Source organism: Mixophyes fleayi, chromosome 6, assembly GCF_038048845.1.
Source record: "Mixophyes fleayi isolate aMixFle1 chromosome 6, aMixFle1.hap1, whole genome shotgun sequence".
Classification (NCBI taxonomy): domain Eukaryota; kingdom Metazoa; phylum Chordata; class Amphibia; order Anura; family Limnodynastidae; genus Mixophyes; species Mixophyes fleayi.
The window spans coordinates 200,950,062-200,966,248 of record NC_134407.1 but is presented as its reverse complement, the minus strand read 5'-3'; the positions used below and the strand labels follow the sequence as shown (position 1 = coordinate 200,966,248).

Below are 16,187 nucleotides of genomic sequence, written 5' to 3'. Positions count from 1 at the left end.
GAGATTATATCAACAAACACATGAAATGATCTGAATATGTCAGTTTACATCAGTGACTATAAAGCTTTTCTTTAAAAGGAGATAAAAGAGGTATATGCAACCCGTGCACACACATTCAATCAAATACATACTGCATCATGTTAATCTTTCCCTAGTGAGTTTACATTATTAAGCGACATGCATAGAGTAGAATATTTAATGGCAGCCCTCACTATCTCCTGTCTTGACTATTGTAAGCTTTTACTAATTGATATACTCAAGGCTAGATCTGCTTCAGTTAATTATGAATACAGCAGTGACTCTAAGTCATCTGAGAGTGACACACAATCAAGGCCTAACTACCATAGTAGCAGTGGTTACAGTTGCTACGGGGCCCATAATCGGGCCCCTGTCAAAGCTTCCTGTGTCTATGTGTTTTTTAACCTTAGTAGCAACATGGAGCCAGCAAATGTCTGACAAGGTCCATTCATTCCACACGACCCACCCCAAGACAATGCATATGTCTGTCTGCCCTAACGTCTTACCCTGCTTTTGAGGTAGTTTGAGGACGTAAGGTTTCATATCCACTAGGTAATGATCAAACTCTGCATCCAGGCTTTCCCAGGTCTGTTCATGATTGTTCATAGTCCTCCTAGAATAATAATGTGACCTGTCAATTTCTTCTGATCATGATTCAGTAAGGGGACGTTTATGGAAATGAAAAAAAGATGGAGTTACAATTATAGAGTCATAACTGTGGGATCCTCAAGTAACTCAAATTTGCAGTTTATCATAACATAACTCCATAGTGACACCGGTGGAGTATCCACAGGGAGCAATGTTCTGTACAGAGAAGCCAAACAGAAACAAATATTGCAGTGTGTCTGGCAGGGAAGAAGGGAGACGGTGTATGGGCATAGAGAGGGAGCAATGCTCCTCATAGTGACCAGGGTTATACCACCTCTGCAGAGTATTGCACAGTGTCTCTGGGAAGGAAAAAGGGAGACAATATATGGGCATAGAGAAGGAGCAATGCTCCCCATAGTGACCAGTATTATTGCAACTCTGCAAAGTATAGTACAGCTGCACTGGCAGAGAAGGGGGAGACAATGTGCAGTCATGAAGGGGGAACACATCCAGTACAGTGGGAGCAATGCTCCTCATAGTGACCAGTATTGCAGCAGCTTTGCAGAGCAATGCACAGTCATAGAGAAAGGCACATCCAGTACAGTGGGAGCTCTGCCTACACTGTGACCAGTATATGGTGTATTATGGCAGCTCTGCAGCACTTTGTGCAATGCTCCGGTCAGGGAACGGGGGAAACAATGCACAGACCACCAACACACTCAGGACGGTCCTAGCGGTACATACCGGCTCAAGTGTCAGTCTCAGCGTTTAAAGTGCCCACTCTCAGTGCCCCAGTGACAACTTCCGCCCTAACTGCCGGCCGCGTCACCATGGAGACGGATGGAGTCGCCGCCTGGAGCTGCCCAATAAGCGGAGGGAGCGCCGAGGACTCCATCTGGTGGCCTCTGCTGTGTACTGACTGTGTGATGTCAACGTGCAGCACTGTACTTACCAGGAATGCAGCAAACACTGTTGTGATTCGCATTCTGTGTAAATTCTGTAAAAGAATCTATGTATTAATATAAGTACAACTTTTATGAGTGATTTATTTCTATGATGCCGTTGTCTGAGCAGGGCACATCTTATACCAAATCAAAGGTCTTGGGCTGCAGATTTGCAGAAAAATAATGATGTTCAATAGGTAGCATTGTTTAGGAGTTATTTTGCAAAACGTCCGCCTGCCAATGCATTATCATTGTCCTCTGGAAAATGTGACAATTGGCCATACACCTGTGTACCACCTGCAGGTAGCTTTGGAAACTGTGACAGTGAACTCTCCCTTTGCACCTGCTGTGTGACCTGGAACCTGTGACCTGCTGGGTGGTCTAGAAACTGGGACAGTTATTTGCAGCCCTACTGGGTGACTTGAAACATGTAACCTGCTGGGTGGTCTGGAAACTGTGAAAGTTATTTGCAGCCACTAATATCAGAGTGTCTTGCGGGGACCATACTTGTATACTAGTATATAAGGAAATTCTTTAGTTCCTTTAATATAGTGATTGATAATATAATTATTTATTCATTATACTTACTAATTAAAATTTCGACATGTAATGTAGTGTATAAAAAGTTATTGTATTCTGTTAATGAAGTAATTTAGTCAGTACATTACAGTTTAATTTAAGGCTGTTACTGCCGGATTTTTCTAGCTTTATTTTATTCATATTATTTTTTTTTATGGCAACTGTAGACTTACCCCTTACTTCTTCAACTTACCTGTTCAACCTGGCCATGGACACAGGTCATACTTGCCAACTTATGGCAAGTATGATCCAGGAGCCTGCAGGGAAAGGTGGGCGTGCAGGGGGCGGGGCTCTGAAAATCGCGTCATTTTGGCCAAACGCCGCGATTCACCGGAATCACAGCGTTTTGGACCTAATTCTGCCCACTTCACTAGGAAGTGGGTAGATCCAGGAGATTGCCACACTCTCCCGGGAGTCCGTGAGACTCACACGAAATGCGGGAGTCTCCCGGACATTCTGGGAGAGTTGGCAAGTATGACACAGGTGTACCATACAAATAGCCATTGGAGACAGATGTGACTGCTTGAGCGCACCCAATATCAGACTTGCCTATGTTATATGGAGAATTGAATTACCTACGCTATGAGGAGAGTTGAATTGTGGGTGTGGAGAGGATGGGGAGCAGCGAATCGCGTCATTTTAGCCCTATCCTGTGTCACGGGCACTAGGAGTCTTTACCCAGGGATCACCAGGTGATAGGTTTACCAGAGCAGTATAGGTGGTAATATGGTACTCTGGTAGCAGGGTGATCACGGAACAGGAAATAGCAGATGATGAGATGCTCAGGAAAGTCTATGACTAGCAGCACTGGCAATATGGAGGTAGTAATACACGAGGAACTGTATGGACAAAGGACACGTGAAGGTAGTCAGTGGTCTGCGGTAGCAAGTTGTACCACTGCTATAGTGAGGAGGAATGTCCAACAGAAACGAGGAGGTGATGAGAGTCAGCGGTCTGCGGATAGCAAGTTGTACCGCTGTCTGAGTGAAGGAATGGAATCCAAGTGGAGGTATCCGGGAAGTCAGTGGTCTGCGTTGGCAAGTTGTACCACTGCTATGTGAGAGGATACTGGAACAGGTGAAACTGTAAACAGGGGTCAGTGGTCTGCCACTAGCAAGTTGTACCACTGAATATATATGTGAGGAGGTGCACGGGGAGAGACTGCAACACAATATATACACGGGCACCTTGACTTTGATCCACAGTAATATGCACAATATAAATGTATAAATGACTGAACAACAATGCCAATATAGAAAGTCTCTTGAAGTAATCCAGCATGAGATAACACAGTCAATGATGGCAATAGACTCAGCGGATAGTACACTCCAGAGGAGAACCAACACAGTCAATGATGGCAATAGACTCAGCGGATAGTACACTCCAGAGGAGAACCAACACAGTCCAGCAAGGTATGCAATACACAGCACAGTCAATGGGAAGTATGCATACCGTGGTTCAGGAGAAGGCAGTCAGACAGGAGTGCAGAGATACCTGAACGGCAGGAGGCCGGCAGGATGCAAAGTCCCTGGATGGGTGAAGCGGTGGTCTAGCAGGTGCAGCGCACAGGTAGGTAGACCAGCAGGGAACACAGGAAGGCGTGGAGAGCGGATCAGCAGTAGATGGATGAGCAGCGCTGAGAAGTAACAGCAGCGGTTCTCTGCGGGAACACGGAGGTAGCCAATAGCAACCAGCAGGTGCAGTAACGATGGGACACCGGAGCAGAGTTGAACTGGAACAGTTGATCACGGAGAGTAGCGGGTAGCAATAGTGGCAGCAGACTCAAGGAAACACGGGAGAGTTGACAAGGACTGAAGACTGAAGCGCACAGAGGCAGCGGATAGGAATCAGCTAAACAGTCACGATGAAACACAGACGGGTTGCAGGTTGAAGACTGTAGTGCACGGAGGCAGCGGATAGGAATCAGCTAGCAGTCACGATGATGAAACACAGACGAGTTGCAGGTTGAAGACTGTAGTGCACGGAGACAACGGATAGGAATCAGCCAAACAGTCACGATGATGAAACACAGACGAGTTGCAGGTTGAAGCCTGTAGTGCACGGAGGCAGCGGATAGGAATCAGCCGGCAGTCACAATCATGAACAGGTGAGTGGATGTGAATGAAAGACTGTAGTGCACGGAGGCAGCGGATAGGCATCAGCTAACAGTCCCAATGATACATGGTAGAGTTGAAGTGGTTAGAAGACTGTAGTGCACGGAGGCAGCGGATAGGAATCAGCTCACAGTCACGATGATACACAGAAGGGTAGCTGTGGTATGGGAACCACAGTAGTAGAAGTGGTTTGGAAACCACAGAGGTAGAAGTGGTTTGGAAACCACAGGAATCAGCTGGGCTGAATAAACGAGGAAACACAGGAACACCTTCAGAGACTCATGGGGAATGAGACTCCAAGATCAGGCAACGTGGTGTTGACCACAGGTGCTTAATATAGGGAGGTTGCCTGATCTGCCAATTAGTTAAAGGAACATACACTGAAGGTTTAGAAAGGGCTGCGCATGCGCAGTCCCTCAGGATGGAGGACGGCCACGGTTCCTAAATGTCCGGGAAGAAGCACTCACAGTCCGGTGAGTGACAGTACCCCCCCTTTTAAAGGTGGGCACAGAACGCCTGGAACCGGGCTTGTCCGGATTTTTGGAATAAAACTTCTTCAGAAGGGCAGGAGCATTAAGATCTTCAGCTTTGATCCATGAACGCTCTTCAGGACCAAAGCCCTTCCAATGAACGAGGAAACGGAGGACTCCTCGCGAAATTTTTGCATCCAATACCTCAGTAATCTCGAAATCCTCCTCCTGATGAACTTGAACTGGCTGCGGTGCTGAGGGAGGAGTCGAGAAACGGTTGATGATGAGAGGTTTGAGCAAGGACACATGGAAGGCATTGGAAATCCGAAGATTCTTAGGAAGAAGAAGTTTAACACATACTGGATTGATAACTTGAATGATCCTATATGGACCAATAAAACGAGGGGCGAATTTCATAGATGGAACCTTCAAACGAATATTTTTGGTAGATAACCAGACACGATCTCCAATTTTTAGTGGTGGAATAGCCCGCCTCTTCTTATCTGCGAAAGACTTATATTTGTTAGATGTCTTCTTTAAACAGGTTTTGACCTGAGACCAGATATTTTTGAAGGTCTGACAAGCAGTCTCCACAGCAGGAACTTGGGTGGGCGGGAGGGCAGGAAATTCCGGAAAAGACGGATGGTGACCGTAGACCACAAAGAATGGAGTTTTGGATGATGACTCATGGTACATGTTGTTATGGGCGAATTCAGCCCAAGGAAGCAATTCTACCCAGTTGTCTTGGTTGGCTGAAGAGAACATCCTAATAAAAGTCTCAAGATCTTGATTGACTCGTTCCGTTTGTCCGTTAGATTGCGGATGGTAAGACGATGAGAGTGCTAATCGTATGCCCAAGGTTTTACAAAGGGCCCGCCAGAATCTGGAAACGAATTGTACTCCTCTATCCGACACAATCTCAGACGGACATCCATGGATGCGGAAGATTTCTTTAATGAAATGTTCAGCCAGAGTAGACGAGGAAGGTAAACCGGACAGAGGGACGAAATGGACCATCTTCGAAAATCTGTCTACCACTACCCAAATAGTATTGTGATTCTTACTTGGTGGCAAATCAGTAACGAAATCCATACTAATATGGGTCCAAGGCTTGGACGGAATGGGTAGTGGTCGCAGCAACCCTGCTGGAGTTCTGCGGGAGGATTTAAACTGAGAACATAAATCACAGGAAGCAATAAACTCTTTGACGTCTCTCCTCATTGAAGGCCACCAGTAACTACGAGAGAGAATCTCAAAGGTCTTGTGTTCACCGGCGTGTCCAGAAAAACGAGAGGCATGGAACCACGAAAGGATTTTCCTCCTCAGAGTAGGAGGCACAAGGGTTTTCCCAAATGGTAGCATTTTGGTGGATGAAGCAGCCAGAGAAATACATTTGGGGTCTAGAATAGCATGGTTGGGAACCTCTTCTACATCAGAGGACGTCACAAAAGCTCGAGATAGAGCGTCAGCTTTCTTGTTCTTAGCGGCTGGTTTGAAGGTTATAATTAATTCAAAACGGGAAAAGAAAAGAGACCATCTTGCTTGACGAGGGTTCAAGCATTGAGCAGATTGCAAATATGACAAGTTCTTATGATCCGTGAAGATCGTCACCGGATGGCGAGCTCCTTCCAACAAGTATCTCCATTCCTCTAATGCAGCTTTGATGGCCAGCAATTCCTTGTCCCCGATAGTATAATTTTTCTCTGCGGGCAGAAGACCTCGAGAGTAGAAGGCACAAGGATGTAATTTTTGTTGCTCCGAGCGTTGGGAGAGAATAGCTCCTAAGCCCACATTAGAGGCATCTACTTCTAGGAAGAAGGGGAGTGTCACATCAGGCTGTCGCAGAATGGGAGCAGACGAGAAGGACTCTTTGAGGATTTGAAAGGCTTGGAGAGCCTCAGATGACCATTGCTTAGTATTAGCCCCTTTCCGAGTTAGGGCCACAATGGGAGATGCAATGGATGAAAAGTCTTGAATGAAGCGTCTATAGTAATTGGCAAAACCTAAAAAACGCTGGATGGCACGAAGAGTAGTTGGCTGGGGCCAATGTAGTACAGCATTTACTTTGTCTGGATCCATCTTCAGGCCAACTCCGGAAACTATATACCCCAAGAATGGAATCTGGGGTAACTCGAATGAACATTTTTCCAATTTACAGAACAATGAGTTTTTCCGTAGTCTGGAGAGGACCTCTGCCACATGTTGGTGATGAGAAGGCAGGTCCTGTGAGAAGATCAATATGTCGTCCAGGTAGACAACGACACATACATATAATAAGTCCCGAAAGATCTCATTGATGAAACCCTGGAAAACAGCGGGGGCATTACACAGCCCGAAGGGCATTACTAAATATTCGTAATGCCCATCTCTGGTGTTAAACGCGGTCTTCCATTCGTCACCGGAACGGATTCTAATTAAATTGTAGGCACCACGAAGATCCAACTTAGTAAATATCCGAGCTCCCTTGATGCGATCAAATAGCTCAGTGATCAGCGGAATGGGATACCGATTCTTGATAGTAATGGCGTTGAGTCCACGAAAATCTATACAAGGGCGTAATGATCCATCCTTCTTTTTGACGAAGAAGAACCCAGCTCCAGCGGGAGAGGTGGAAGGTCGAATGAACCCACGCTGGAGATTCTCCTGTATGTACTCAGATGTGGCTTGAGTTTCAGGTAACGAGAGAGGATAGACCCGACCCCTGGGAGGAGTCTTGCCAGGTAGAAGGTCGATCGGACAATCCCAAGAACGATGAGGAGGAAGACGTTCAGACTGAGCTTTATCAAATACATCGGCAAATGAAGCATACTGAGGAGGGAGTCCCGGGGAGGAAGATGAGATGGAAGATTGCTGTACTTTAAGAGGAATAACTTGAGAGAGACAACGATGGTGACATTCAGACCCCCAAGACGTAACTTGAGGGGTGCGCCAGTCAATCTGGGGAGAGTGACACTGAAGCCATGGAAGGCCTAAGACAATCGGACTTGTTGTAACTGGAAGAATTAAAAACGAAATTTCTTCATGGTGTAGTACACCAATCTGAAGGGTTACTGGAGACGTACACTGGGTGATGAGACCATTGATGAGGCGTGATCCATCTATAGCCGTCACAGTAATGGGTGTTTTTAAAGTGATCACTGGTAGAGACCATTGATTCACTAGTGATTTAGAAATGAAATTTCCTGCTGCTCCGGAATCAATCAATGCCTGTGACTCAAAGGATTTGGTAGCAAAGGAAATCGTAACATCAAAAGCGCAGACTTTAGATTTCATAGACAATGGAGAGGACTCCAGGGACCCTAACTTCACCTCTCCAGAACTAGTTAGGGCCTGGCATTTCCCGATCTCTTAGGGCAAGAGCTGAGCATATGCATGGAATCAGCACAATAGATACAGAGTCTATTCTTTACTCTTCGTTTCCTCTCCTCTGAAGATAATTTGGAACGTCCTATCTCCATGGGAATCGCAGAGGATGGAGCTGGACGAAATTGAGGGTTTGAACGAAGAGTTGCTTTGACAGCCGTTGTTTTCTCAGACTCTCTTTCACGAAATCTCATATCTACACGATGGCAAAGAGAGATCAAATCTTCTAGTGACGAAGGAAGCTCTTGAGTAGTCAGTGCATCTTTAATTTTATCGGAGAGCCCCTGCCAGAAGGCGGCAACTAATGCTTCAGTGTTCCACTGAAGTTCAGAGGCTAAGATCCTAAATTGAATGACATACTGTCCTACTGTATGGGAGCCTTGTCGCAAACGAAGAATGCTGGAAGCAGCGGAGGTCACACGACCTGGTTCATCGAACACACTTCGGAACGTGGAAATGAATTTGGCACTATCTTGTAGAATTGGATCGTTTCTTTCCCACAGAGGGGAGGCCCAAGCCAGGGCTTGTCCAGAAAACAATGAGATAAGATAGGCCACTCTGGAACGATGGGTAGAAAAATTTTGAGGTTGGAGTTCAAAATGGACTGAACATTGGTTAAGGAAACCTCTACAAGTTTTGGGGTCCCCGTCATATTTTGACGGAGTAGGCAGGTGAAGCGTAGGAGCTGTAGACACCTGGGATGGCACTGGGGAAACGGAGGAAAGCACAGGAGCTTCAATATTAGCTGTAACAGTCTGTCCAGATGTTCCTTGGGAGGTTAATGATTGGTAACATTGAAGTAACAGCTGTTGGCGAGCATCCTGTTGCTCCACACGGCTGACCAGATGCTGCAGCATCTCTTTAGCGGTAGGTTCCGTATCTGGGTCTGTCATGGCCTGATCTTACTGTCACGGGCACTAGGAGTCTTTACCCAGGGATCACCAGGTGATAGGTTTACCAGAGCAGTATAGGTGGTAATATGGTACTCTGGTAGCAGGGTGATCACGGAACAGGAAATAGCAGATGATGAGATGCTCAGGAAAGTCTATGACTAGCAGCACTGGCAATATGGAGGTAGTAATACACGAGGAACTGTATGGACAAAGGACACGTGAAGGTAGTCAGTGGTCTGCGGTAGCAAGTTGTACCACTGCTATAGTGAGGAGGAATGTCCAACAGAAACGAGGAGGTGATGAGAGTCAGCGGTCTGCGGATAGCAAGTTGTACCGCTGTCTGAGTGAAGGAATGGAATCCAAGTGGAGGTATCCGGGAAGTCAGTGGTCTGCGTTGGCAAGTTGTACCACTGCTATGTGAGAGGATACTGGAACAGGTGAAACTGTAAACAGGGGTCAGTGGTCTGCCACTAGCAAGTTGTACCACTGAATATATATGTGAGGAGGTGCACGGGGAGAGACTGCAACACAATATATACACGGGCACCTTGACTTTGATCCACAGTAATATGCACAATATAAATGTATAAATGACTGAACAACAATGCCAATATAGAAAGTCTCTTGAAGTAATCCAGCATGAGATAACACAGTCAATGATGGCAATAGACTCAGCGGATAGTACACTCCAGAGGAGAACCAACACAGTCAATGATGGCAATAGACTCAGCGGATAGTACACTCCAGAGGAGAACCAACACAGTCCAGCAAGGTATGCAATACACAGCACAGTCAATGGGAAGTATGCATACCGTGGTTCAGGAGAAGGCAGTCAGACAGGAGTGCAGAGATACCTGAACGGCAGGAGGCCGGCAGGATGCAAAGTCCCTGGATGGGTGAAGCGGTGGTCTAGCAGGTGCAGCACACAGGTAGGTAGACCAGCAGGGAACACAGGAAGGCGTGGAGAGCGGATCAGCAGTAGATGGATGAGCAGCGCTGAGAAGTAACAGCAGCGGTTCTCTGCGGGAACACGGAGGTAGCCAATAGCAACCAGCAGGTGCAGTAACGATGGGACACCGGAGCAGAGTTGAACTGGAACAGTTGATCACGGAGAGTAGCGGGTAGCAATAGTGGCAGCAGACTCAAGGAAACACGGGAGAGTTGACAAGGACTGAAGACTGAAGCGCACAGAGGCAGCGGATAGGAATCAGCTAAACAGTCACGATGAAACACAGACGGGTTGCAGGTTGAAGACTGTAGTGCACGGAGGCAGCGGATAGGAATCAGCTAGCAGTCACGATGATGAAACACAGACGAGTTGCAGGTTGAAGACTGTAGTGCACGGAGACAACGGATAGGAATCAGCCAAACAGTCACGATGATGAAACACAGACGAGTTGCAGGTTGAAGCCTGTAGTGCACGGAGGCAGCGGATAGGAATCAGCCGGCAGTCACAATCATGAACAGGTGAGTGGATGTGAATGAAAGACTGTAGTGCACGGAGGCAGCGGATAGGCATCAGCTAACAGTCCCAATGATACATGGTAGAGTTGAAGTGGTTAGAAGACTGTAGTGCACGGAGGCAGCGGATAGGAATCAGCTCACAGTCACGATGATACACAGAAGGGTAGCTGTGGTATGGGAACCACAGTAGTAGAAGTGGTTTGGAAACCACAGAGGTAGAAGTGGTTTGGAAACCACAGGAATCAGCTGGGCTGAATAAACGAGGAAACACAGGAACACCTTCAGAGACTCATGGGGAATGAGACTCCAAGATCAGGCAACGTGGTGTTGACCACAGGTGCTTAATATAGGGAGGTTGCCTGATCTGCCAATTAGTTAAAGGAACATACACTGAAGGTTTAGAAAGGGCTGCGCATGCGCAGTCCCTCAGGATGGAGGACGGCCACGGTTCCTAAATGTCCGGGAAGAAGCACTCACAGTCCGGTGAGTGACATCCTGTAGGACGCAGGAGAATGGCCTGCTCTTCTGAGAGTCCTGGAAACCTACCTACCTCTCCTGGACAGTGCAGGAGAATGGGCAAGTATGCCCAATATTTGAGCCTTAGTTGGAGCTACTCTCAGAGTCCTTTGGAAACTGTAGTTGAATATTGCTATGTTGCTTTCTTCCACTCTCTGAACACTACAGCTATTATAAGAATAATATTGCAGTGTTATGGCCTAATGCTTTTCTACACTATCTTTACAGGTGCAGTTCTGTATTTTCCCCACTAGTGGCCGCTATGGGAATTGTGTGTACTGGAAGCAGCTGAGCTGGATCATTGTTTGTGTTGTAGCTCTGGATTATTGCTGTTTCTGCTTACCTGGCTTTTTGACTCTGACTTCACTCTGCATCTCTGGAACCTGGAATCTGGCAAGTTAAAAGGACTTTGTTTTTGAATATCATGTCTGGACTTTTTGTTGCATGCCTTGCACGGCCCTTCAGCCACTGAGATCTTTTCCTGCCTGTAGTTACAATAAACATTTCTTAAGTTTATCATCACTGTTTTCGTGTGAGAATATTGTGTGATATACCAGAGAGCGGTGACACGCAGAGCATATAACAGGACTGTTGCCTTTCTTGATAGCCTTCAAAGGCAAGGTCAGCAGTACCTAATGTTTTATCAAGAATTTTAACTGCTGAATAAACTTTTTTATTTAGTTTTTTTTACAATAAGTGCTATCTAGTAGTCAATTGCTCATTTTCTGTGCCTAGATTTTTTAATGCTTTACTTTAAAATGAAGGTATGTTGGGGTAAGATTCCTTCGCCACACCTAAGAGGAAGGTATCAAGACAAAAATGGCACTTGTCAGTATCTCGGTAGCTTACCTCCCCACGTTTCAGTAGCTGGGCGCATGATGACATCACCCTTTCACCCACTCAACAATAGCTGGTCAGCTTGAAGGCAGCCTTTTGTGCTGGTTGAGGGTACCGGATACTACTACACAGGTAACAAAAGCTCAGAAGTTCATTGGACAAAGAGTCTACTACAAAACCTTACCCTAAAGGAGCACTGTCCAGATCACTGAGCAACAGTATTTACTGTCGGCAGGGTAGGAACCAAGCTCAATGTCCTCCTGCTTTATATAGACCACAAACCAGTCTACCATAAATTCAAATAAGATCTTGAAATCCACCAATCCTGATGGATGTTTGAGTAGGGTAGCCAATCTGGCAGAGAGCGTAGGCTACACTGAGTCAACAAATCCAGACTAGATTTGACTGGGCCAATTGGTAAAGGCTCTATTCATTTCTCCTCTTGAGTTCAAAGAGGTCACACCCCTTATCCTGCAAACAAGCTGGCTTTCCCTACAGGGATATTGCATACTACTGTTTCCCTATAGCTGTGGTGTAGGGTGCAAGTGGCTAAAATTATGATTTAGATACAATATATAGTAATCTGCTGTTATTTTTGTCACGGTTCTCAAACAGAAGTACAGCTAGGAGTCATGAATTCGGTGAAAAACACTGTGTTTATTTGCAGAGAGGTGATAACAGGTAATAAGGAGCAGTGATAAATACCAGGTTCCAGCTGATGCAGCAAGTAGCATGAATGTCCAGAAACAATCAGGTAAGGACAACAGGAAATGACATCAGGATTAGGACAACAGGAAAGGACATCACAGGATGGGACAACAATAACCAGCAATGACTGCTGGGAGGAACAGGTATATATAAGGGGAATGAGACACACCCAGGTGCATGAGATAATTAGTGAACATACAGGTTAACTCCTTAAGCACAAGAATAAAGCACAATAGCAGCACCTCTGGTGAAAAGAGGTACTGCTGGACAACACAAAATAGCAATACAAATCATAGAGTCCAAAAGTCCAGGAGGCAGGTTGTTACAGTACCCCCTCCCTAAAGGGCGGATTCCAGACGCCCATATCACCAAAAGTGTTTGAAAGTGTCCGAGTCATAGTCCACTATCGGGCATGTGGTGGAGAAATCCTCATCCATGGACAGAGAAGGTACGGAAACCATGTCCAAGGAATGCGGGAATCCCGAAGTCTCACCTCTCTTCTTTTTACATTTCTTTTTCTTTGCTTTCTTTTTAGGGACACAGGATTGCTCAAACTGAATAAAACATGCAGGTAGCCTCAAAGGTTGGGCAACTGGAGACAACGAAGTTGGCACAACAGACATGCAAGGAGTAAAACTGACAAGTGCTGGAACAAATTCTTTGCACACTGCCTCACAAAAAAGTTGTAAATCGGAAAGGATGGGATCTCTGGTCTCAACAAAGGGGCTGGCCCATTCCAGAGCTTTCCCTGTAAAATTGGACAACAGGTAATATACTTGCTTCCGTTGGCTATCTAGGAGGTCAGGTACTGATGGTAAATAGGATATAAAAAATTGAATCAGAGCATTAAATTGCTGCATATCCCCATTGAAGGTAGGTGGTAGATCAGACTTGGTGGCAGGCCCGGACTGGGCAGCAGGCTTGACAGGAGACCCGGAATGGGCGGCAGGCTTGGGTGCAGGCCCGGACTGGGCGGCAGACTTGCCAGCAGGCCCGGACTGGGCGGCAGACTTGCCAGCAGGCCCGGACTGGGCGGCAGACTTGCCAGCAGGCCCGGACTGGGCGGCAGACTTGCCAGCAGGCCCGGACTGGGCGGCAGACTTGCCAGCAGGCCCGGACTGGGCGGCAGACTTGGAGGAGACAGCACTTTGAGAAGCCTGAGGGCAGACAGCACTTTGAGAAGCCTGAGGGCAGACAGCACTTTGAGAAGCCTGAGGGCAGACAGCACTTTGAGAAGCCTGAGGGCAGACAGCACTTTGAGAAGCCTGAGGGCAGACAGCACCAAGGGGTAACTCGGGCTGGACCGCATGGACTGGCAACTCGGGCTGGACCGCATGGACTGGCAACTCGGGCTGGACCGCATGGACTGGCAACTCGGGCTGGACCGCATGGACTGGCAACTCGGGCTGGACCGCATGGACTGGCAACTCGGGCTGGACCGCATGGACTGGCAACTCGGGCTGGACCGCATGGACTGGCAACTCGGGCTGGACCGCATGGACTGGCAACTCGGGCTGGACCGCATGGACTGGCAACTCTTCTGGAGCAGACTGGAGGGACAGGACCCCCTCTGGAGAAGTCTTTAAGGGCAGCGCCCCCTCTGGAGCAGACGGTAAGGGCAGCGCCCCCTCTGGAGCAGACGGTAAGGGCAGCGCCCCCTCTGGAGCAGACGGTAAGGGCAGCGCCCCCTCTGGAGCAGACGGGAAGGGCAGCGCCCCCTCTGGAGCAGACGGTAAGGGCAGCGCCCCCTCTGGAGCAGACGGTAAGGGCAGCGCCCCCTCTGGAGCAGACGGGAAGGGCAGCGCCCCCTCTGGAGCAGACGGGAAGGGCAGCGCCCCCTCTGGAGCAGACGGGAAGGGCAGCGCCCCCTCTGGAGCAGACGGGAAGGGCAGCGCCCCCTCTGGAGCAGACGGGAAGGGCAGCGCCCCCTCTGGAGCAGAGGGGAAGGGCAGCGCCCCCTCTGGAGCAGAGGGGAAGGGCAGCGCCCCCTCTGGAGCAGAGGGGAAGGGCAGCGCCCCCTCTGGAGCAGAGTGGAAGGGCAGCGCCCCCTCTGGAGCAGAGTGGAAGGGCAGCGCCCCCTCTGGAGCAGAGTGGAAGGGCAGCGCCCCCTCTGGAGCAGAGTGGAAGGGCAGCGCCCCCTCTGGAGCAGAGTGGAAGGGCAGCGCCCCCTCTGGAGCAGAGTGGAAGGGCAGCGCCCCCTCTGGAGCAGACTGGAAGGGCAGCGCCCCCTCTGGAGCAGACTGGAAGGGCAGCGCCCCCTCTGGAGCAGACTGGAAGGGCAGCGCCCCTTCTGGAGCAGACTGGAAGGGCAGCGCCCCCTCTGGAGCAGACTGGAAGGGCAGCGCCCCCTCTGGAGCAGACTGGAAGGGCAGCGCCCCTTCTGGAGCAGACTGGAAGGGCAGCGCCCCCTCTGGAGCAGACTGGAGCTCAGGAACAGAGAAAGCGGCTGAAAACTCTGAACCGGACACAGTGGCAGCAGGCTCGGGACCGGACACAGTGGCAGCAGGCTCGGGACCGGACACAGTGGCAGCAGGCTCCAAGCTGGAGGCAGATGATGTGACCTCAGAGCTGGAGGCAGATGATGTGACCTCAGAGCTGGAGGCAGATGATGTGACCTCAGAGCTGGAGGCAGATGATGTGACCTCAGAGCTGGAGGCAGATGATGTGACCTCAGAGCTGGAGGCAGATGATGTGACCTCAGAGCTGGAGGCAGATGATGTGACCTCAGAGCTGGAGGCAGATGATGTGACCTCAGAGCTGGAGGCAGATGATGTGACCTCAGAGCTGGAGGCAGATGATGTGACCTCAGAGCTGGAGGCAGATGATGTGACCTCAGAGCTGGAGGCAGATGATGTGACCTCAGAGCTGGAGGCTGGCACCTCGGCACAGGAGACAGAGGCTGGCACCTCGGCACAGGAGACAGAGGCTGGCACCTCGGCACAGGAGACAGAGGCTGGCACCTCGGCACAGGAGACAGAGGCTGGCACCTCGGCACAGGAGACAGAGGCTGGCACCTCGGCACAGGAGACAGAGGCTGGCACCTCGGCACAGGAGACAGAGGCTGGCACCTCGGCACAGGAGACAGAGGCTGGCACCTCGGCACAGGAGACAGAGGCTGGCACCTCGGCACAGGAGACAGAGGCTGGCACCTCGGCACAGGAGACAGAGGCTGGCACCTCGGCACAGGAGACAGAGGCTGGCACCTCGGCACAGGAGACAGAGGCTGGCACCTCGGCACAGGAGACAGAGGCTGGCACCTCGGCACAGGAGACAGAGGCTGGCACCTCGGCACAGGAGACAGAGGCTGGCACCTCGGCACAGGAGACAGAGGCTGGCACCTCGGCACAGGAGACAGAGGGAGTGGGTGCCTCAGGACAGGCGGCTGGAGCTGGCAGATTGGGTCTCTTTGCAGAGAAAAGAAATGCTGGAGCATAAACAGATTTGGAGTGCCGAGAGGAAACAACAGGAGATGGTTCAGTAAGTTGACGTGGTCTACGGACAGGACAGTCCTGCAAGAAATGTGCACTGCTGGCACAGTAGACACACAGTTTGTTGGTTATTCTGCGCTGTCGCTCCACTTCGGTCAGATGGGGGCGTGGCCCACTTGTGAACCGGGCATTAGTTAAACTGCAGTTGTTAGTTAAATGCAAATTTGACATGGTATTATTGCAAGGTGTTGGCGGCACGGATTCT

The 16,187-nt window shown here is 49.2% G+C and overlaps 1 protein-coding gene across 6 annotated transcripts in view; it reads right to left on the bottom strand.

The window, feature by feature from the left end:
- CEP112 (centrosomal protein 112) overlaps positions 1-1,440 on the bottom strand; it is a 231,435-nt gene extending 229,995 nt beyond the window's left edge. For all 6 annotated transcript variants that reach the window (XM_075178038.1, XM_075178043.1, XM_075178040.1 and 3 more), the window contains exons 1-2: positions 1,351-1,440; positions 525-631 (exon numbers count right to left, since the gene is read on the bottom strand). In XM_075178038.1, coding sequence (XP_075034139.1) covers positions 525-624 — 100 coding nt within the window. In that variant the 5' untranslated portion in view covers positions 625-631; positions 1,351-1,440. The remainder of the gene's footprint in view (positions 1-524; positions 632-1,350) is intronic.
- Positions 1,441-16,187: the final 14,747 nt, after the last annotated feature.